A 15,322-nucleotide genomic window follows, 5' to 3' on the forward strand; every position below is an offset into this window, starting at 1 on the left:
CAAGTGCATGTCAGCATAATTGCGAGGAGTAAATGGAAGGCGAGAATATAAGAAATGAATACAGGAAAAAGAAGAGAGGAGGAGAGGAGGAGGGGAAGGGAACGTGAAGGGGAATGCCATTAACGGCTTTGTCCGCTCCTCCCGACTGAAGGATGGATGGACACGGATAAACGAACAAATGAATGAAAGCAGGAGAGAGAGAGAGAGTGTGAGAGAAGGGTGCCTCTTTCTTAACTGTCTATTCAGAGATTAGGGAGGAGAGCATCGCGGTCTGTTCAGTTCAGTTCACGGCCAACGCCTGTCTCTCTCACGAGCCTCTAAGAGAAGGCAGGCACACAGCCACAACGCACATTTGTGTTTCTGTGTCAGTGGTTTGTGGTGTGCACGTCTGTAGTGTGAATATCTCTAGGAATATATTTATCAATTGTGTGTTATGGAAGAGTAAACAAGAGACTAAATCTAGAGAAGATAATGGTTTACAAGAAGGATAAAATAGGAAGTAGGAGGTGAGCTGGTGGGAGGAGAGCGAGATGGAGGGATAATGTAATTGCTTTGATTGTTAGCTGAAATGATGCACTCTTCTTGCTCAGTGGGGAAAGAACAATATAATAAGCTCTAATGTATAGAGGCAATACAAAAGGGTGTAGCCAATAACCAGAGTGCAAGGAATAAAAATGAAACAGTCATGTAGAAGAGAGGATGAAGCCAAGGGAATGTTGTTTTTATTGTTTCATTACCCGTGTTTTAGATTCTTAACAAAGATTGAGACAAATGGAAGATACAGGTCTAGTAGCCACTGGAGAGGGAAGGCACAGCTTTGCAATGGTGAGAAAACTGATGTGGTCTGACAGTGTTTTAGCTGCAGGGTCCGACCGACTGATTTCTCACCAAACCAAGAGGCTCAGAGAGTGAGTTATAGTGAGACAAAGATGGCATGAGAGGGGGAAAAAAAGAGAGTGGGAGCCCATAAGGGAAATGTGTACAGATGGACTTTGGCAAGGTTTACTTACTAATACCATGATTCTTTCTGTCTGATTTTCCCGTCATGTGTCGAGTAGATGGGAAGACAGGTTCTATTATGGTGCCATTGCACTAGAATATGCTTATTTTTGAGGAGATTCGATTATTAATGAACAACTAACCAGTGCAAAAAATTGTGTATGATGCAGTTTTCTGTCTTATTTCGTTGGGTTCTAGATCTGGATAGCTCACAAGTCATGGGTCTGAAAGCACCCACAAGAGCGCACTACAGTCAAATGGCAAGATAAAGTCTTTGAAAATAACTGACATGCCCAATGGAGGAAATACAGCATCAATACTTGTGGAAATTCTATTCAGTTCTCTGAAGGTTTTGTGCAAGGTTTCTCAAAAGCTGCACCTCTGCCAGTTTCGAAGCTGCTCAGACCCAACAGCCTGTCACTTTGATCTGACCACAACACAAAGCTGGTGACAGTTTCAGGATGTGTGTGTGAGCCGTTTCAGGTTCTCACATTCTAAACACTCCTTCCAATCCATTTGACTCCCTAATCCACCGGGAAAGCGCTCTTTTCTCCATTCTGCTTCAGTTTTCCTACTTTTTTTCTCCATCCATCCCTCCGGTCTTCATCCTCTTCCTCCTCCTCCTACTCCTACACTTGACAGTGTGTTTGAGTTGGTGCAAAATTGGGTAACTGGATTTTCTGTTGCCACGCAAAGTATCATATGCTCTTGAAAAAACCACTTTAAAAATACTGTTTAAAGTAAGAGAGGGAGTAACATAAAATAGAAGACAAATGCAACCAATGATCAACTAAATAGTTACTTTGACCAATGAAAACATGACCATCAGCGTAGTTCATAATTCATTTGGTAACAGTGAGCAGAACCTGGTTAATTGGTAAAGAGATATGGTTGTCTTCATAAAAATAGCTTTCACTCTGATCATTATAAACTCAGCATTTTCAGACTGAAAAGCACATCTTTTAAAAATTTTAGTTTTAACCCATAAAGCCCCAAACCTCCACCAGCGACCAAAAGCATCTACTGATCTAAACTGTTTAATATCTGTTGATCCACTAATCCTATCAATACAGAATCAAAGAATCTGTGCAAAATGCAGTTTGTCATCTTTTCATGGTCATCAGATATGAGCCATTTGGATGTTCAGAGGCTCCGTAGTGAACATAGAAATACCGTCATCTTCTACAACATTGATTCACCAGTATAACCCATGGAGTTGGATCAATGACAGTGGATGGACACACTGGGTTTATGCTCAGTTAATGATAGATTTGATGCATGACTCACTTTTTCATCAATTTTTCTGCTTTGATATAATAACCTTTGAATTTACTTTGAGTTTTCATGAATATCTAAATCAAATATAGGAAATTAAATACAGGAAAATACATGATTTACAGTGAAAAATGCAAAATATAGAAGATAATGTTATAATAAATGGTGATAAATCACTTATTAAAGGTTAAATAGAAAGAAAAATTCATCTGGGAACTGCCACAAAAGTAGCCCTGGGTCTTTATGGGTTAAAGACTGAAATAGTCTTGGTACAAAGTATGAGTACTCTCGAAAAAGGTTTTTCTTCATCCATCTTTCCTGACTAGTCTCTCAGTCCCTGTCACAGAAAAACCTCCCCACAGCATGATGCTGCCACTGCTGGGTTTGACTGTAGGGATGATATTAATGAGGTGATTCTCAGTGTCTGGTTCCCTCCACACATACCGTTGGGAATTTTGGCCAAGAAGTTCAATCTCAGGCCAGATGACTGTTGGTGGTGTGTTCTCGGACACTTTACACACTGCAGAAGTTTGTATCTAGTATCTTTCCCCACATCTGTGCTTTGACAATTTCCTGTCTCCCAGGTCGATTATCTCAGTCTCACAGCTTCGTTTTTGCTCTGATATTCACGATAGACTGTGAGATCCAGTACAGATAGATACATGTGTATTTCTATATTCAGTGCAGTGAATTCAGCTAAGGGCAGGTGGACTCCAGTGAAGTGTCTGAGGCAACTCCTGGACCACCATTAGAGACAGAACACATCCGAGATCAACTGGAGGTGTCATAGCAAATGGAATGAATATATAAATGGTATATTTGAGTAATTTATTTTCAATAAACTATAGATACTCTAAAAATTTGCTTCTATTTTTCACTATAGAGTATTGTGTGTAGATTGATGTGGGAAATATGAATTTAACAAATTTTTGGATTAGTCTGAAACATAACACTTAAAAGGTTCTGAACACTAAACAATAAAACAGTATGCTTGATAGGAAACACTAAATGCTGAAGGTGGTTTTCACCAATGACAAATCCTGTGCTTTCGTCTGTTGCATGCTCATCTTTTTCTCACTGTCATCTGGAATCCATCTTTGTCTGCCAGACACATAGTTGGTTGCATTACATGACTGTTAATCATATGCTTCTTTCTTTCTTTGTTGATTTTTTTACTTTAAGTTTTTTCTCTCTTTTTCTTTCTTTCTTTCTTCCCTCCCCCTGGGTTACTTTGGAGAAAGGGAGTGAAGAAAAAGAAACTTAATCCCTCTATTGAACAAGAGGTGGACTAGTCAGGGGCTCTTTTTCCATTTTCTCCTGTGTTGAAAAACCCACCCTGCTTCTCGTTACCCATCTCTTTCAGGAGGTCCACAATTACTTGTCCTAAATCACACACTGACAAAAAAACATGTAATTTTCTTTCATGTGCAGTCCTTGTCATATTCTCTGACAATAGTGGCATCTGTCCGTGTTAGTCAGCCTGGCAATCCGAGATCTGCCGGCTTCTAATGGAACAGGAATGCCTTGTTCACCTCTGATACACTGGGGTATGTCGAATTAAAATTCACCACTTAAATGTAGTAAAGGAACATATGTAGGTTTTTGATTTCTGTAGCTTTTATTTGATGTTAAACAGACCCTTACATTATGCTGTAGGGTCTGCATAACAAATTTCCCTAGACAGCAATGGAATCAGTGGTACTTGTATAGAAATAAGAGCACTTCTCAAAGACAAATTTGTGAATACACTTGTATCACACTATAGAAATGTCACTTCCCACAAATTCATTTGCCAAATTGCCAAGGTCAAGCCACTATTCATGCCATTTTAAAGCTTTGTGGGGGAGACGTCAAGCTAAAGCTCTGCATGATGGATGGCGTTATGGTGTTTTTCATGATGTTTTGAAAATGTTTTTTCTTTCATCCTGTAGTCTGACCTTGTGTTCTCTGCTAGGATGTAATGTATGAATAGTTCTAAATGTTTTAAAAGTTTATTAAAAGTTGCTTTGTCATGTTTAGTACTGTTGGATACCACATAACATACTTTTCCATTTTAAAGAACCTTTCAGATGAAATGCTGTTCTTAACACTTCATTTTATGCCAGTGTGCCCCGAGCACATGTATTTGTGAACGGCATGCAACATTTGTTTGTTTCCAACTTTATCAGGTTTTCTCTTTCTATTCTCATGCAGCTACACCTACTCTTTGTATTCATTCAATTAGTCAATGAACAGTGTTGGTTATGCATTTGCATGATTCTTAATTATTTAGTGTGTTGTATAATTCCATGGGTTTAATACAATTCATGCAGAAGTGCATTGATTGTAAGCTTTGACTTAGGCATATTGTGGAACTGGGTGGTTTGGTGCCTTTTGATTTTAAAAAATGTGGTGGATCAGGAAGATTTTGTTCACTTCTCAATGTAAGAGCAAAAATAAAAAAGAGCTAAGGATTCACAGAAATATCAACTACAAGGAGGCTGATTCTGAGATATTTTGTCTTAGTTGTTCTGTTTTAACTATATTTTTATCCCTTTACATCTTACAGCATTGCTTCGTCTTCACCCTTAGGCCAGGCTTCCAGGCTTTTCCGCTTTCCTTTCCCTGCTTTTCCAACACCAACTAACTACAAAATGCCAGACAATGCACTCCAGTTGTCCCTCATGGAAAACTGAGGGCTTCCTCCTCCCTTCTCGTTGGGTGGCACAGTTAGGCCACTTAATATCAATATTCTCTTTGTGACGGGTTTTCGGGGGCAATTGCCCTGACTGTCTGAATAATTGCCCACAGATATTTGCACACATGGGTTGAATTTGGTGCACACACCCAATAACTGGGACATGCTAAAACGGTAAAATGCACACGCACACACACAAACATAACTGCACATGCATGAAGGGAATGGGCAGAATGGGGACAAGCACAAAGGAAACCACGCACACATTCACTATAGGAGTTGGTATGAGGTAATATGAAGAAAGCTACCATTCTGCTGGGCAGTAAGACACACTGATGCAGAAAGCAACTACCACTCAGTTAAGTGAAGCTTCAGGCTGGAGTGATGTGGTGACAGGGACAGAGGTAGTGCTCTGAAGTGACATCAGTCAGTTTTTAGTAACACAAAATAAGACTTCTATTCCATTATTGATATTAAAATAGTTTGCTGAAGGAGAGCCAAGTTGATGAATATCACTGTTTTGATGACTTCTGTTAGGTAAATGTTAATGTACTATGTGTGAATTTCTTTCTACTCAGCACTAATGCACACAACCAACGTGCATAAGGTTTGTGCCTTCACTGTCTGTTATAAATTTCGCCTTGCTTGTGACATACAAGAGAAAACCATCCACGTTATGTGAATTATTGAATGAAGCTGAGTGGTGTGTGTATTCACATGCTTAAATATGTATCTTTGCAATGCGCAAAACTATGTCATGGCCCATGCACCACTGCACCCATTTACTGGTGGAGCATCTCGCCAATGTGCAGATCTAGATCACTGCAATTGAGAACGATCAAAACATACTCACCAGGCCCAACGCCACTCACAAACGACCATAAAACAGGCACACACATTCACTGATGCGTGACTTTCAACACAAATGCAGTCATACAGTTTGTAAGCTTATGCTGTGGGCTTTGTTGTATGCAATCAATGTAAGTGCACAGTTTTTGTCACATGTACACATACAGTAATTCAATTGTGGTGCTGTGTGCGGTCAGGCTAAGTGTTTTGTTACATTGCTCTAGTCTCTATTCATTGCTCTGATGGTTCTGCTCTGATTTCTCTGTTATCTCTCATGAAAGCATCTTAGAAAACTCAAGGTTCAGTAAAGTTGGGTGATATGAACTGTTACATAGCTGAATAGATGTAGTGCACTTTTCATATAACCCTCAAAGCACACAATGTACAAGGTTTGGCAGTTGCAGGTTGGCAAAATATGTTAAATGCTATTGCTGTACATTTAGCATGAAACTGAATTAACTATTATTTTTCAATTAATTAAAATTAACATTAATGATGTACTTCCTTTATGTTATGTTAATTCAAAGCAGTTTCCTGTCACCATATGTAGCTGTTTTTTTTTTGTTTTTTTTCAAATATCGACTCATAAGCAAAGCTGTTACTTTATGTTGAAATGTGACAGGTTATTAGATTTGTATGTGCAGCTCAGATTGAACTAAGTCATTCCCTTAGATGTTTTGTGGTCTAAACGTTTAGTTAAGATTTTTAACTCGTCTGCATGATGCAGCTCTAGAAACTCTAGCTTCAAGTTTATGAATGAACTTCATCGGCCAAAGTGTATGTCAGCAGTGGTTGTTAAGAGCCGAAGCTGCTACTTCTGCTCAGTGATGTCAGGGATTTTAACCAGCACCCTGTAGGACACAAATCTGACTCTTTAACCTTTAAAGTACCACTGCAGGGAACAGAACATGTATTCCTTAATATGTTCATAATCCCACTGTTTGTTTGTTCAGTGTGTCGACACATAGATACGGCTCAACCTTTAGAGGTCTGACTTTGCCGTACTCTACTTCAAAGGGATGTTTGGCAATATGACTGCTGGTATACATATTTCATAAGCTTCTAAATATTTATGGGATACTGAGTAGTGTAAGTTGTAGCAGAGAACACTCCTCTCTCTGCCTTCATCCTCTTTGATGGCTATTTCAAGTTGAATATGAGCCTTCTTATATGTGCCACTCACTGCACTTAACTTCCGCACATGTGTATAAATACAGTCAATGTGTGTTAATATCATACACACTCTTTCCCACATGCATGAAAGGTAGCCTTGTCAAGCTGGTTCCCCTGATATGGACAAATATCATTTCAGGAATTGAATGTGTGGGTGTTCTCAAGAGAGCTTTGAGATCATTGTGTGATATTGCAGTGGCTTAAGTATAGAGGGTATGTAGTGATGCCACTTTCCTACCAGAACACCCCCTCAGTTTTTCACTTACATGCTGCAGCATAATTGCATTTAGTAAGGGAAATAACAAAACTGGGAGCAAAAAAAAAGATTATCTGCTAAAGGACCAGTGGTACACTGACTTGCACATATAGAGAGAAATTGGCTTCCTGACATTTAGAGCCGCTTATTTCAGATAAAGGCACACCAAAGCCTGAAGGCATACAAAACTTAGATGCTAGTTGTACTTTCTCCCTCAGTAAACAAGCTGTAAATAACACACAAAACACATAACCTGCAGTTCTACACTTAGTGTTTATTTTAAGTCCAAGCCAACAGTAGAAATATGTGCAGCTGTTGTTAGGTGAGTGGGTATCTGGCTGTAGCTAAGCAGTACATAAAATGCCATTTATTCAAAGTGATACATTGCAATGAATATGTGAAGGTAGTTTCAGCTGCATTACATTTTCCAGGTATATTTCCATGCCGTTGTGTTTTTGTGCCGTACAATGCTGAAGGCTGCCACTCAGTGACGTCTGACCACTGTGATGTCATGTGCATACTGTCTACACTCTTAACACTCCATACTCTTTTCCTTCCTCAGTTTCTTTCCTCAAGTCTTTCTACCTTTTCTGTTGTGTCATCTGCAGCCGTTCCATCCCATGGTCAATCTTGTGTGCAGCGCTGACCTGAGGATGTTCCTGTGTGCGCTGTATGCCCCGGTGTGCACAGAGTACGGCCGGGTGTCCATGCCGTGTCGATCCCTCTGTATACGAGCTAAGGATGAGTGTGACAAACTCATGGAGATATTTGGAGTGGCCTGGCCAGACGACATGGAGTGTAGCAGGTGGGTGTCTGTTCATTTCAGGTCAATTTGACTGAGTGCAGTTTTAGGGTTGTTTTTGTTATACATTTATGTACATACTCTATGCATATATTCTTTTCACTGTGTTCCTTTAATCGCTGCTTAAATATGAAAGAAATCCATATACTGTTGTGTTGTCTGGACTTCTACTCTCCTTTGGAAATGTCACCATAACTTTCCTCTTCAAACAACATACAATCAGTGTATTTCTTCCTCTTCCTCCCTAAGTTGCCTTATTTGCTTATCTCGCTGCGTCTTATCGTTCTTTTCTGATCATTGTCTATGCAAAGGCTTCTATCTCATTGAAATGCCAGATAAGTCTACCTGTTCTGACAGTTACTCTCATTCTCAGGTTTCCAGATTGTGATCAACCCTATCCTCGACCAGAAGATCTGCAAACAGGCTCTGATCCCACCGACCAGTCGTCAATGGCCGTCCAGAGAGACTATGGCTTCTGGTGCCCTAGGGAGCTCAAGATCGAGCCAGACCTGGGTTACACCTTCATGGGCAAGAAGGACTGCTCTGCTCCTTGCCCTACCATGTTCTTCAGCCAGGGGGAACTAACTTTCATGCGCTACTTCATTGGAGTTGTTTCCATTGTCTGTTTGTCCGCAACACTGTTTACTTTTTTGACGTTTCTCATCGACGTGACCAGGTTTGCATATCTAATGTTTTTAGATTTGCTTCACGGTATAACGTGATAAAGACTTTCATGTAGGACATTTTAAGTAAAGTGCTCTGGGATAACTTACCTGTTTTTTCTTTTCTTTTTATCCATTAGGTTCAGATACCCTGAGCGACCAATCATCTTCTATGCTGTGTGTTATGTCATGGTTTCATTGGTGTTCTTCCTGGGCTTCCTCTTAGAAGACAGGGTAGCGTGCAACTCCGCCAGCCCTTCCCAGTTCAGAGCTTCAACAATAACACAGGGTTCACACAACAAGGTGAACATTCTAGTCCATATCCCTACTGCATTAAACACAAATGTGCATTTTTGCAGTTAAATGTACAATATAGTTAGATTTATAGGGTTTTTTTCTCTTTTCTTTTTTTTTCCATGTGTGGAAGTTTGAATCATACTCTTAAATAATAAATTGTGAACAGAAGGCAATGTACACATAAGGAAAATACAGTACAAACAAACAATAAATGTTCAGCCAATTAATTTGTTTGCTGTCTTGCAGCACTACCTCTTTATCCTGTACTTACTGGAGAATACTATTTTTAGTAACAACTGATTCAAGCACAAAATAGTTATCAAGGAATAAGTATTTAAGAGTACTTTTAATTGTAATTGTCATGCAGTGGGAAAAAAGTGAGAAGATATAGTAATTCCCTAATATTCCTTGAGTTCTTCAGGTCACAATATTAAAGGAGAATACAATTAAGTATATATATATATATATATATATATATATATATATATATATATATTTTTTTTTTTTTTTTTTTTTTTTTTTTTTTTTTTTTTAAGTGCTGCAAGTTGTAAAAGGTAAAATAACTTAAAAACAGAAGTATTAGTCATATTTAATACATTTTGAACAATTTCATATGCTACTAGATATGTAACAAATTATATGTATTAATTTATCCAGTTATAAAAATCTTTGATCAGCATTTGATCTTTTAAGTTTTGATGTTTTCCCACATGATTAGAAATAAATTTGACATAGAATAGATACATCCGATACTAATACTATTAATAGTATTATTACTTAAAACTGAAGTAATCAAGGCTGTGCTTGTTGTTAACTTAAGCACTTTTACACCATTATGATTATGAAATGAACCACATATCCCGTGGGTGATAATGTAAACGGCTGCCAGTGAGTTAATAACTTCTTACAGGTGATTGACAGACACCTAATCTGTTGGTTTCACTCTTCTTCAGGTCTGTACCCTTTTTTTCATGGTCCTGTATTTCTTCACCATGGCTGGAAGCGTGTGGTGGGTCATTCTGACAATCACGTGGTTCCTGGCTGCTGTTCCTAAGTGGGGCAGTGAGGCCATTGAGAAGAAAGCCCTCCTCTTCCACGCTGTTGCCTGGGGCCTCCCAGGAGCCCTAACCGTGACCCTGCTGGCCCTGAACAAAATTGAAGGAGATGGGATCAGTGGAGTATGTTTCATCGGACTGTATGACATAGACGCCCTGAGGTGGTTTGTTCTGGCACCGCTCTGCTTTAACGTGGCGGTGAGTACAGTTGGAAGATAAATGAGTGGGCGGGCAGATGAAAGAGTCAACGACTGGGATGGTGGGATGGATGAAAAGATGGGTGAACAGATTAATGGATGGGTGGATGACATGATGGTAACGATAAGCGATGGGGAGATAAGTGGATGTCTTTTGGCCTGTCCGCCTGTCTGTCATCCAGGTTTTAACAAATCATCATTCATTATTAATGGTCCTGTCACTGATACTCTCTCCTCAGGTGGGTGTCTCCCTATTGTTAGTTGGGATTGTGGCTCTGAACCGGGTCCGAATGGAGATTCCACTGGAGAAGGAGAACCAGACCAAACTAGTCAAGTTCATGATCCGGATGGGGGTCTTCTCCGTGCTCTACCTGGTCCCCTTGCTCACTGTGATCGGGTGCTATTTTTACGAACACACCTACCGCAGCCTTTGGGAAACAACCTGGATGGAGGAGAACTGCAGATTCTACCACATCCCCTGCCCATACAAGGTACAGCCACAGTAAACACAGTCAAACATGTGTTATTAAGTGTTTGGTTATAGAGATGTGACTTCCTGCCCCTTTTGGTCATTCCCCTTGGGACTTCATTTTGGAAAAAATTACAGTCAGTGGTGAGAGAAAAGTCTTTTATTGATCCTGTTTGAATTGCAGCATCATTTATGTGCATTTTTCCATTTAAAAGATGGTTTTACAAGTCAAGAAAGTCTCATTTGTTGTAGTATCAGACTGAAAAATGAGGGGGTGTGACTTCACACCCCAAAGATGCTTACATGATCATTGTAACTGTCTCTGTCTTCACAATATCTTCTGAGTCACTAAAGATGTCTGTGCAGCTTCAACATGACCAGACTTGTAGGGATTTTCTCCTTCTATAATACTTTTTCACCACTTTCTTGAGGAACAAGGTGAAGTTCAGCGAGGTAATGGTCATATTAAAAAAATGATTACATCTGACATTGACATAACAGCAGTTACAGTGATTTTTTTTAGTCTTTACAATTCAATATAAAACCTTAGATAAATGTTGTTGATATATTATTCCTTTGTAATTCATTTGATTTGCCAGTCAGCTTAAAGGCATTTCCACAAAGTTTTGCGTTGGAGTTTTTCAACGTGTGAACAAGATTTAAATTTTATTAGAAATATACATCAGTTCATAACATGAGTGATCAATCTTCTTGTTTTCTATTAATCAGTATGGGTAATTTTACCTGCATTTTTAATATGATTATCTCACACGAGAGAAATGTCCCTGTTGGAAAAACTCCTCAAAGCCATGTTCAGTTGGAAAACAGACAGCTTCTCAAGTTCTGCCTGTCATCTTCGCTGGACAAAAACACACAAATAAGCAGGCGCACTCTTGACAGAATATCCAGCTCACTCAGCATGCAAACTCTCTGTAACCTTTCTCTCTCACACAGTCTGTTATTCCAATGCCAAACTTAGCTGGTGTGAAGTGTTCAGTTGCCGCTGTGGAGGACGTGATGCTTTTCTCTCCTCATTAAATCACCATGATAGGTTTAGGTATGGGGGAGGAAAGATGTGTGTGTACGCATTAAACATATGTGCAGTGAGATATGTAACGTACAGAGACCACTTTTTCAAAGATAAGTTGCTTTATTACATTTTGTGATAAATGCTCATTCTCTCTGAAAGATGACAGCACAGTTTAGCGTGATTTTATTTAGCAGTGAAACTGAGGTTGAACATGTAAAAAGCCTCTAATAATAACTTTCATTGCACAAAATTACACCAAGTATGAAAGGTTATCATCATAATTATCTTTGTGGTGTCTGTCAAACTTTGATGTGATGTAGAAAGACTCAGATTTCGAAAAACAATATGCTGACAACAGTAGTTTTAGTGGTAAAACAAAAAATAAGATGAAAGCTGTAAAGGACTGTAATTAGCCTCTAACGAACATAGGCTTTATGTGAGTAATAGACATCTGTTCGTGTCTGACTGAGGTCTGTGTGAAGGAGAGGAAGCAGAGTGGACTATGCATCATTAGCTCAACTAATACTCCAAAGAAAAACTCCACACAAAACTACTACATTCTGCTCCTTTGTGTCTTTGTCTCTGTCTCTTTGCTGGGTTCTACACTCTGCTGCTTTCAGTCTCCTGTTTGCTCTCAGTTCTGTCTGTGTCTCTCTCAGGGCTTGCTCTGTCATGCACTGCTGCCTGCTCTCTATGAGGTCTTTGTAGCAGTTATGAAGAGTGGTGGGAGTGCGGCTTTCTTCCAGCCTAGTGCTAAATTATTAACCAGAATAAACACACACAGCGCAGACAGATAGACACGACAACTTCCTGTCACATATACACAAAGCGATAAAAGCTTGTCATCAGTTTTTGTCCATTATGAGAAAACTTTGAAACGTGGTTGTTTATGTTTCCATGTTTCCTGATTATGACCTCTGAGTGCCGTTATAATAGCAACGTGTGACTGACAGACTATCTTAGAGTCTGGAGGCAGGTGCAAGTGCTTATGTTACTTGTGAGTCTGTGTGTGCATGTGTCTGTAGGCCTGTGTGTTTGAGCTCATGATGAGAGACCCCCATTATGTTCTATTGTAGCTTTGGAATTTCAATATTGCTCTGCGTTATTCGATCTTTGCCCCAGGGGGTGTGTGTGTGTGTAAAGAGGTGCAATTGCATGTTTTTTGATAATTGCAGATTCTGTTAGTATTGTGTGTCTCCATTGGTGGCAATTTACTGAAAGCCAAGAGACTCTTGCTTTGTCTCGGGATCAAAACGAGCTGTTATCTTCAGCTGTGTGAGACAGACTAAAGCATACTAACAAATGCAAGTTCTTTTGGTATCTTGTTCAGTCCAATCAAAGACACCCTGCCTTTACAGATATGTTACAAGGTTAAAGTACTATGTGAATATTATCTTTACCAGGACTCAATCTTTATATGTGTGCCTTTTTTTAAATCCAGCACCCAGTCTGTAACTTTCACTGTATGGACCCCGGTTTTAAGGGTCTACCACAAGGTGACTATGAATCACAACAAAGATGAACATCACATTATCTGTTTCTAAGAAGGGAAATCTGATCATGATCTGCTTCCAGCCATGTCAGTCAAAACGACCATAAAATGCTTTTAATTTTTATCTTTCATAAAAGGCCAAATTCTGACATTGGGCTAAACACTACTGTATGTTTTGTTTTCAGTAATACTCAATACCTTTATACATTGTCTTCTACTGATGTTTGAGAATATAAGAAGATTTATTCATTTGTTTTTCCTTAACAAGTTTCTATAAAATTGGTAGAGATGTAGAATTTACATGTTTACGTTAAACCCTGCCCCCTGGTGGAAGATACTGTATCCTACATCAGTCCACAAGTTGAAGCAGAAAACTGTTAAGCCTAACAGCTGTATTCAGCTGTTGAAGCAGGCGGGTTCTTCTAGGAAGGCCTCCCTCTTCCATCATATAAAATGACTGAACGGAATAAAAACACCTGCCAGTGCTGAATACCTTCAATCCTGTTAATGTACCAGAAGTTTAATGTTCTGCAGCTGCTCACAATTCTGATTCTGCTCTGAACAAAGTAAATTTCGGCTCTTCAATAATGAAACTTCTCCTTTTCTCTTGCTCTTCTCTGTTTCACTCTCTACTTGTATGATCCTCTGCTGCCGTTTTTTTGATGATTGTTGAAATGTTTCTGTTGTCTTCAGGTGGAGCAGACCAGTCATCCAGCCATGGCTTTGTTTTTAATTAAGTACTTGATGATGTTGGTGGTCGGCATTCCCTCAGTTTTCTGGGTGGGCAGTAAGAAGACCTGCTTTGAATGGGCTAGTTTCTTGCATGGACGCAGAAGGAAAGAGTAAGGAAATAGGAATTTTTTTCTCCTTCATTTTGTGTGTTTTTGGTTTAAACACAAACTTACTATATGTACATTTAGAATAAATACAAATATTTATGCAGCATTGTGGTGACGTAAGGAAACCCTAATGTACTTTCACTCTCAATAACAGCACAATTATCTCATTCTCTTCCTCCTGCTCACCTCTCTGTCCTTTGTCTCCCTCATCCTTTTCCTCAATTACACATCCCACTCTGCTGTTGCCATCCACTTTTGTGTCAAACCCCAAACATCTATGAATCCTCTTAAATCTTCCTTGTCTCTAAAGCAGTGGGGTGAATGAATCTCGCCAGGTGCTGCAGGAGCAGCCAGACTTAGCCCAGTCACTGCTGCGTGAACCAAACACCCCCGTCATTAGGAAGTCCAGAGGAACATCCACTCAGGTAGGAACAGAGACACAGCATGAATTGGTTTGGCTGATGCAGAAATGTAGCCTCTAGCTAATGTTAGTTTTCTAAAGTGGAAATACTGGCTTTGACGGGAAGCAATAACTAAGATAAAATCATTCCCACCTCGATTTATTACAGCCATTATGAGTCCAGTTCCACATTTACTGATTAATTACAAATTAGTGTTAAGTTCAACAGTTGTCCAAGCCCAGAGTAAAAGGTAATTTCAGAAATGTATAAAATGTTTTAATAATTAGTTGGGGAATGGACGGTGATGATGGCTACTGTCATCATATCACATCTCTGCTCAAAATCATTATCATTTCAGCTTTTGAATATTCCCTTAGTCAACTTCGCAGCAGCAGCAGTAGTAGTAGTGATGGCAATACCAATAAAGATAGTGTACATATACAGTATATACATAACTTCCAAACAAAGCTGTGTGTCAGGATAAAATATGGGCTTTTTTTTTTTTTAATTTTGGAACATCTAACCTGAATTTGCAGCCAATGACAAGGATGTCAGCAGATCCTGATCACCTAGTCATCAATATCTACAAAAAGCTGTGCTTCAGGGTTTAATGTCCCTGTTCTGTCTAACCTCTGTCCATGTTACTACAGGGTACGTCAACCCATGCCTCCTCCACACACTTAGCAGTCCTAGATGATCTGGACGAGCCAATCAGGGCCCACCATGGACATCCAGCCTCTACCAAAAGTAAAGCCAGCAGCGTCCACAGCAAAGCTAGTTACCATGGCAGCCTCCGACGCACCAGAGACGACAGGTAGACCGTCGCATTCACCACTTTCTGTCCATGTT

The 15,322-nt window shown here is 39.5% G+C and overlaps 1 protein-coding gene across 3 annotated transcripts in view; it reads left to right on the plus strand.

Moving 5' to 3' along the window:
• LOC115415473 (frizzled-3-like) overlaps positions 1 to 15,322 on the plus strand; it is a 31,143-nt gene that overhangs the window by 12,594 nt on the left and 3,227 nt on the right. For 2 of the 3 annotated variants that reach the window (XM_030129063.1, XM_030129071.1), the window contains exons 3-10: positions 7,838 to 8,034; positions 8,405 to 8,707; positions 8,834 to 8,996; positions 9,944 to 10,243; positions 10,482 to 10,733; positions 13,927 to 14,075; positions 14,383 to 14,497; positions 15,124 to 15,287. In XM_030129063.1, the coding sequence (XP_029984923.1) occupies positions 7,838 to 8,034; positions 8,405 to 8,707; positions 8,834 to 8,996; positions 9,944 to 10,243; positions 10,482 to 10,733; positions 13,927 to 14,075; positions 14,383 to 14,497; positions 15,124 to 15,287 (1,643 nt within the window). The remainder of the gene's footprint in view (positions 1 to 7,837; positions 8,035 to 8,404; positions 8,708 to 8,833; positions 8,997 to 9,943; positions 10,244 to 10,481; positions 10,734 to 13,926; positions 14,076 to 14,382; positions 14,498 to 15,123; positions 15,288 to 15,322) is intronic. The other variant, XM_030129076.1, reaches the window with a different exon arrangement.

This window comes from Sphaeramia orbicularis, chromosome 3, assembly GCF_902148855.1.
Source record: "Sphaeramia orbicularis chromosome 3, fSphaOr1.1, whole genome shotgun sequence".
Lineage (NCBI taxonomy): Eukaryota > Metazoa > Chordata > Actinopteri > Kurtiformes > Apogonidae > Sphaeramia > Sphaeramia orbicularis.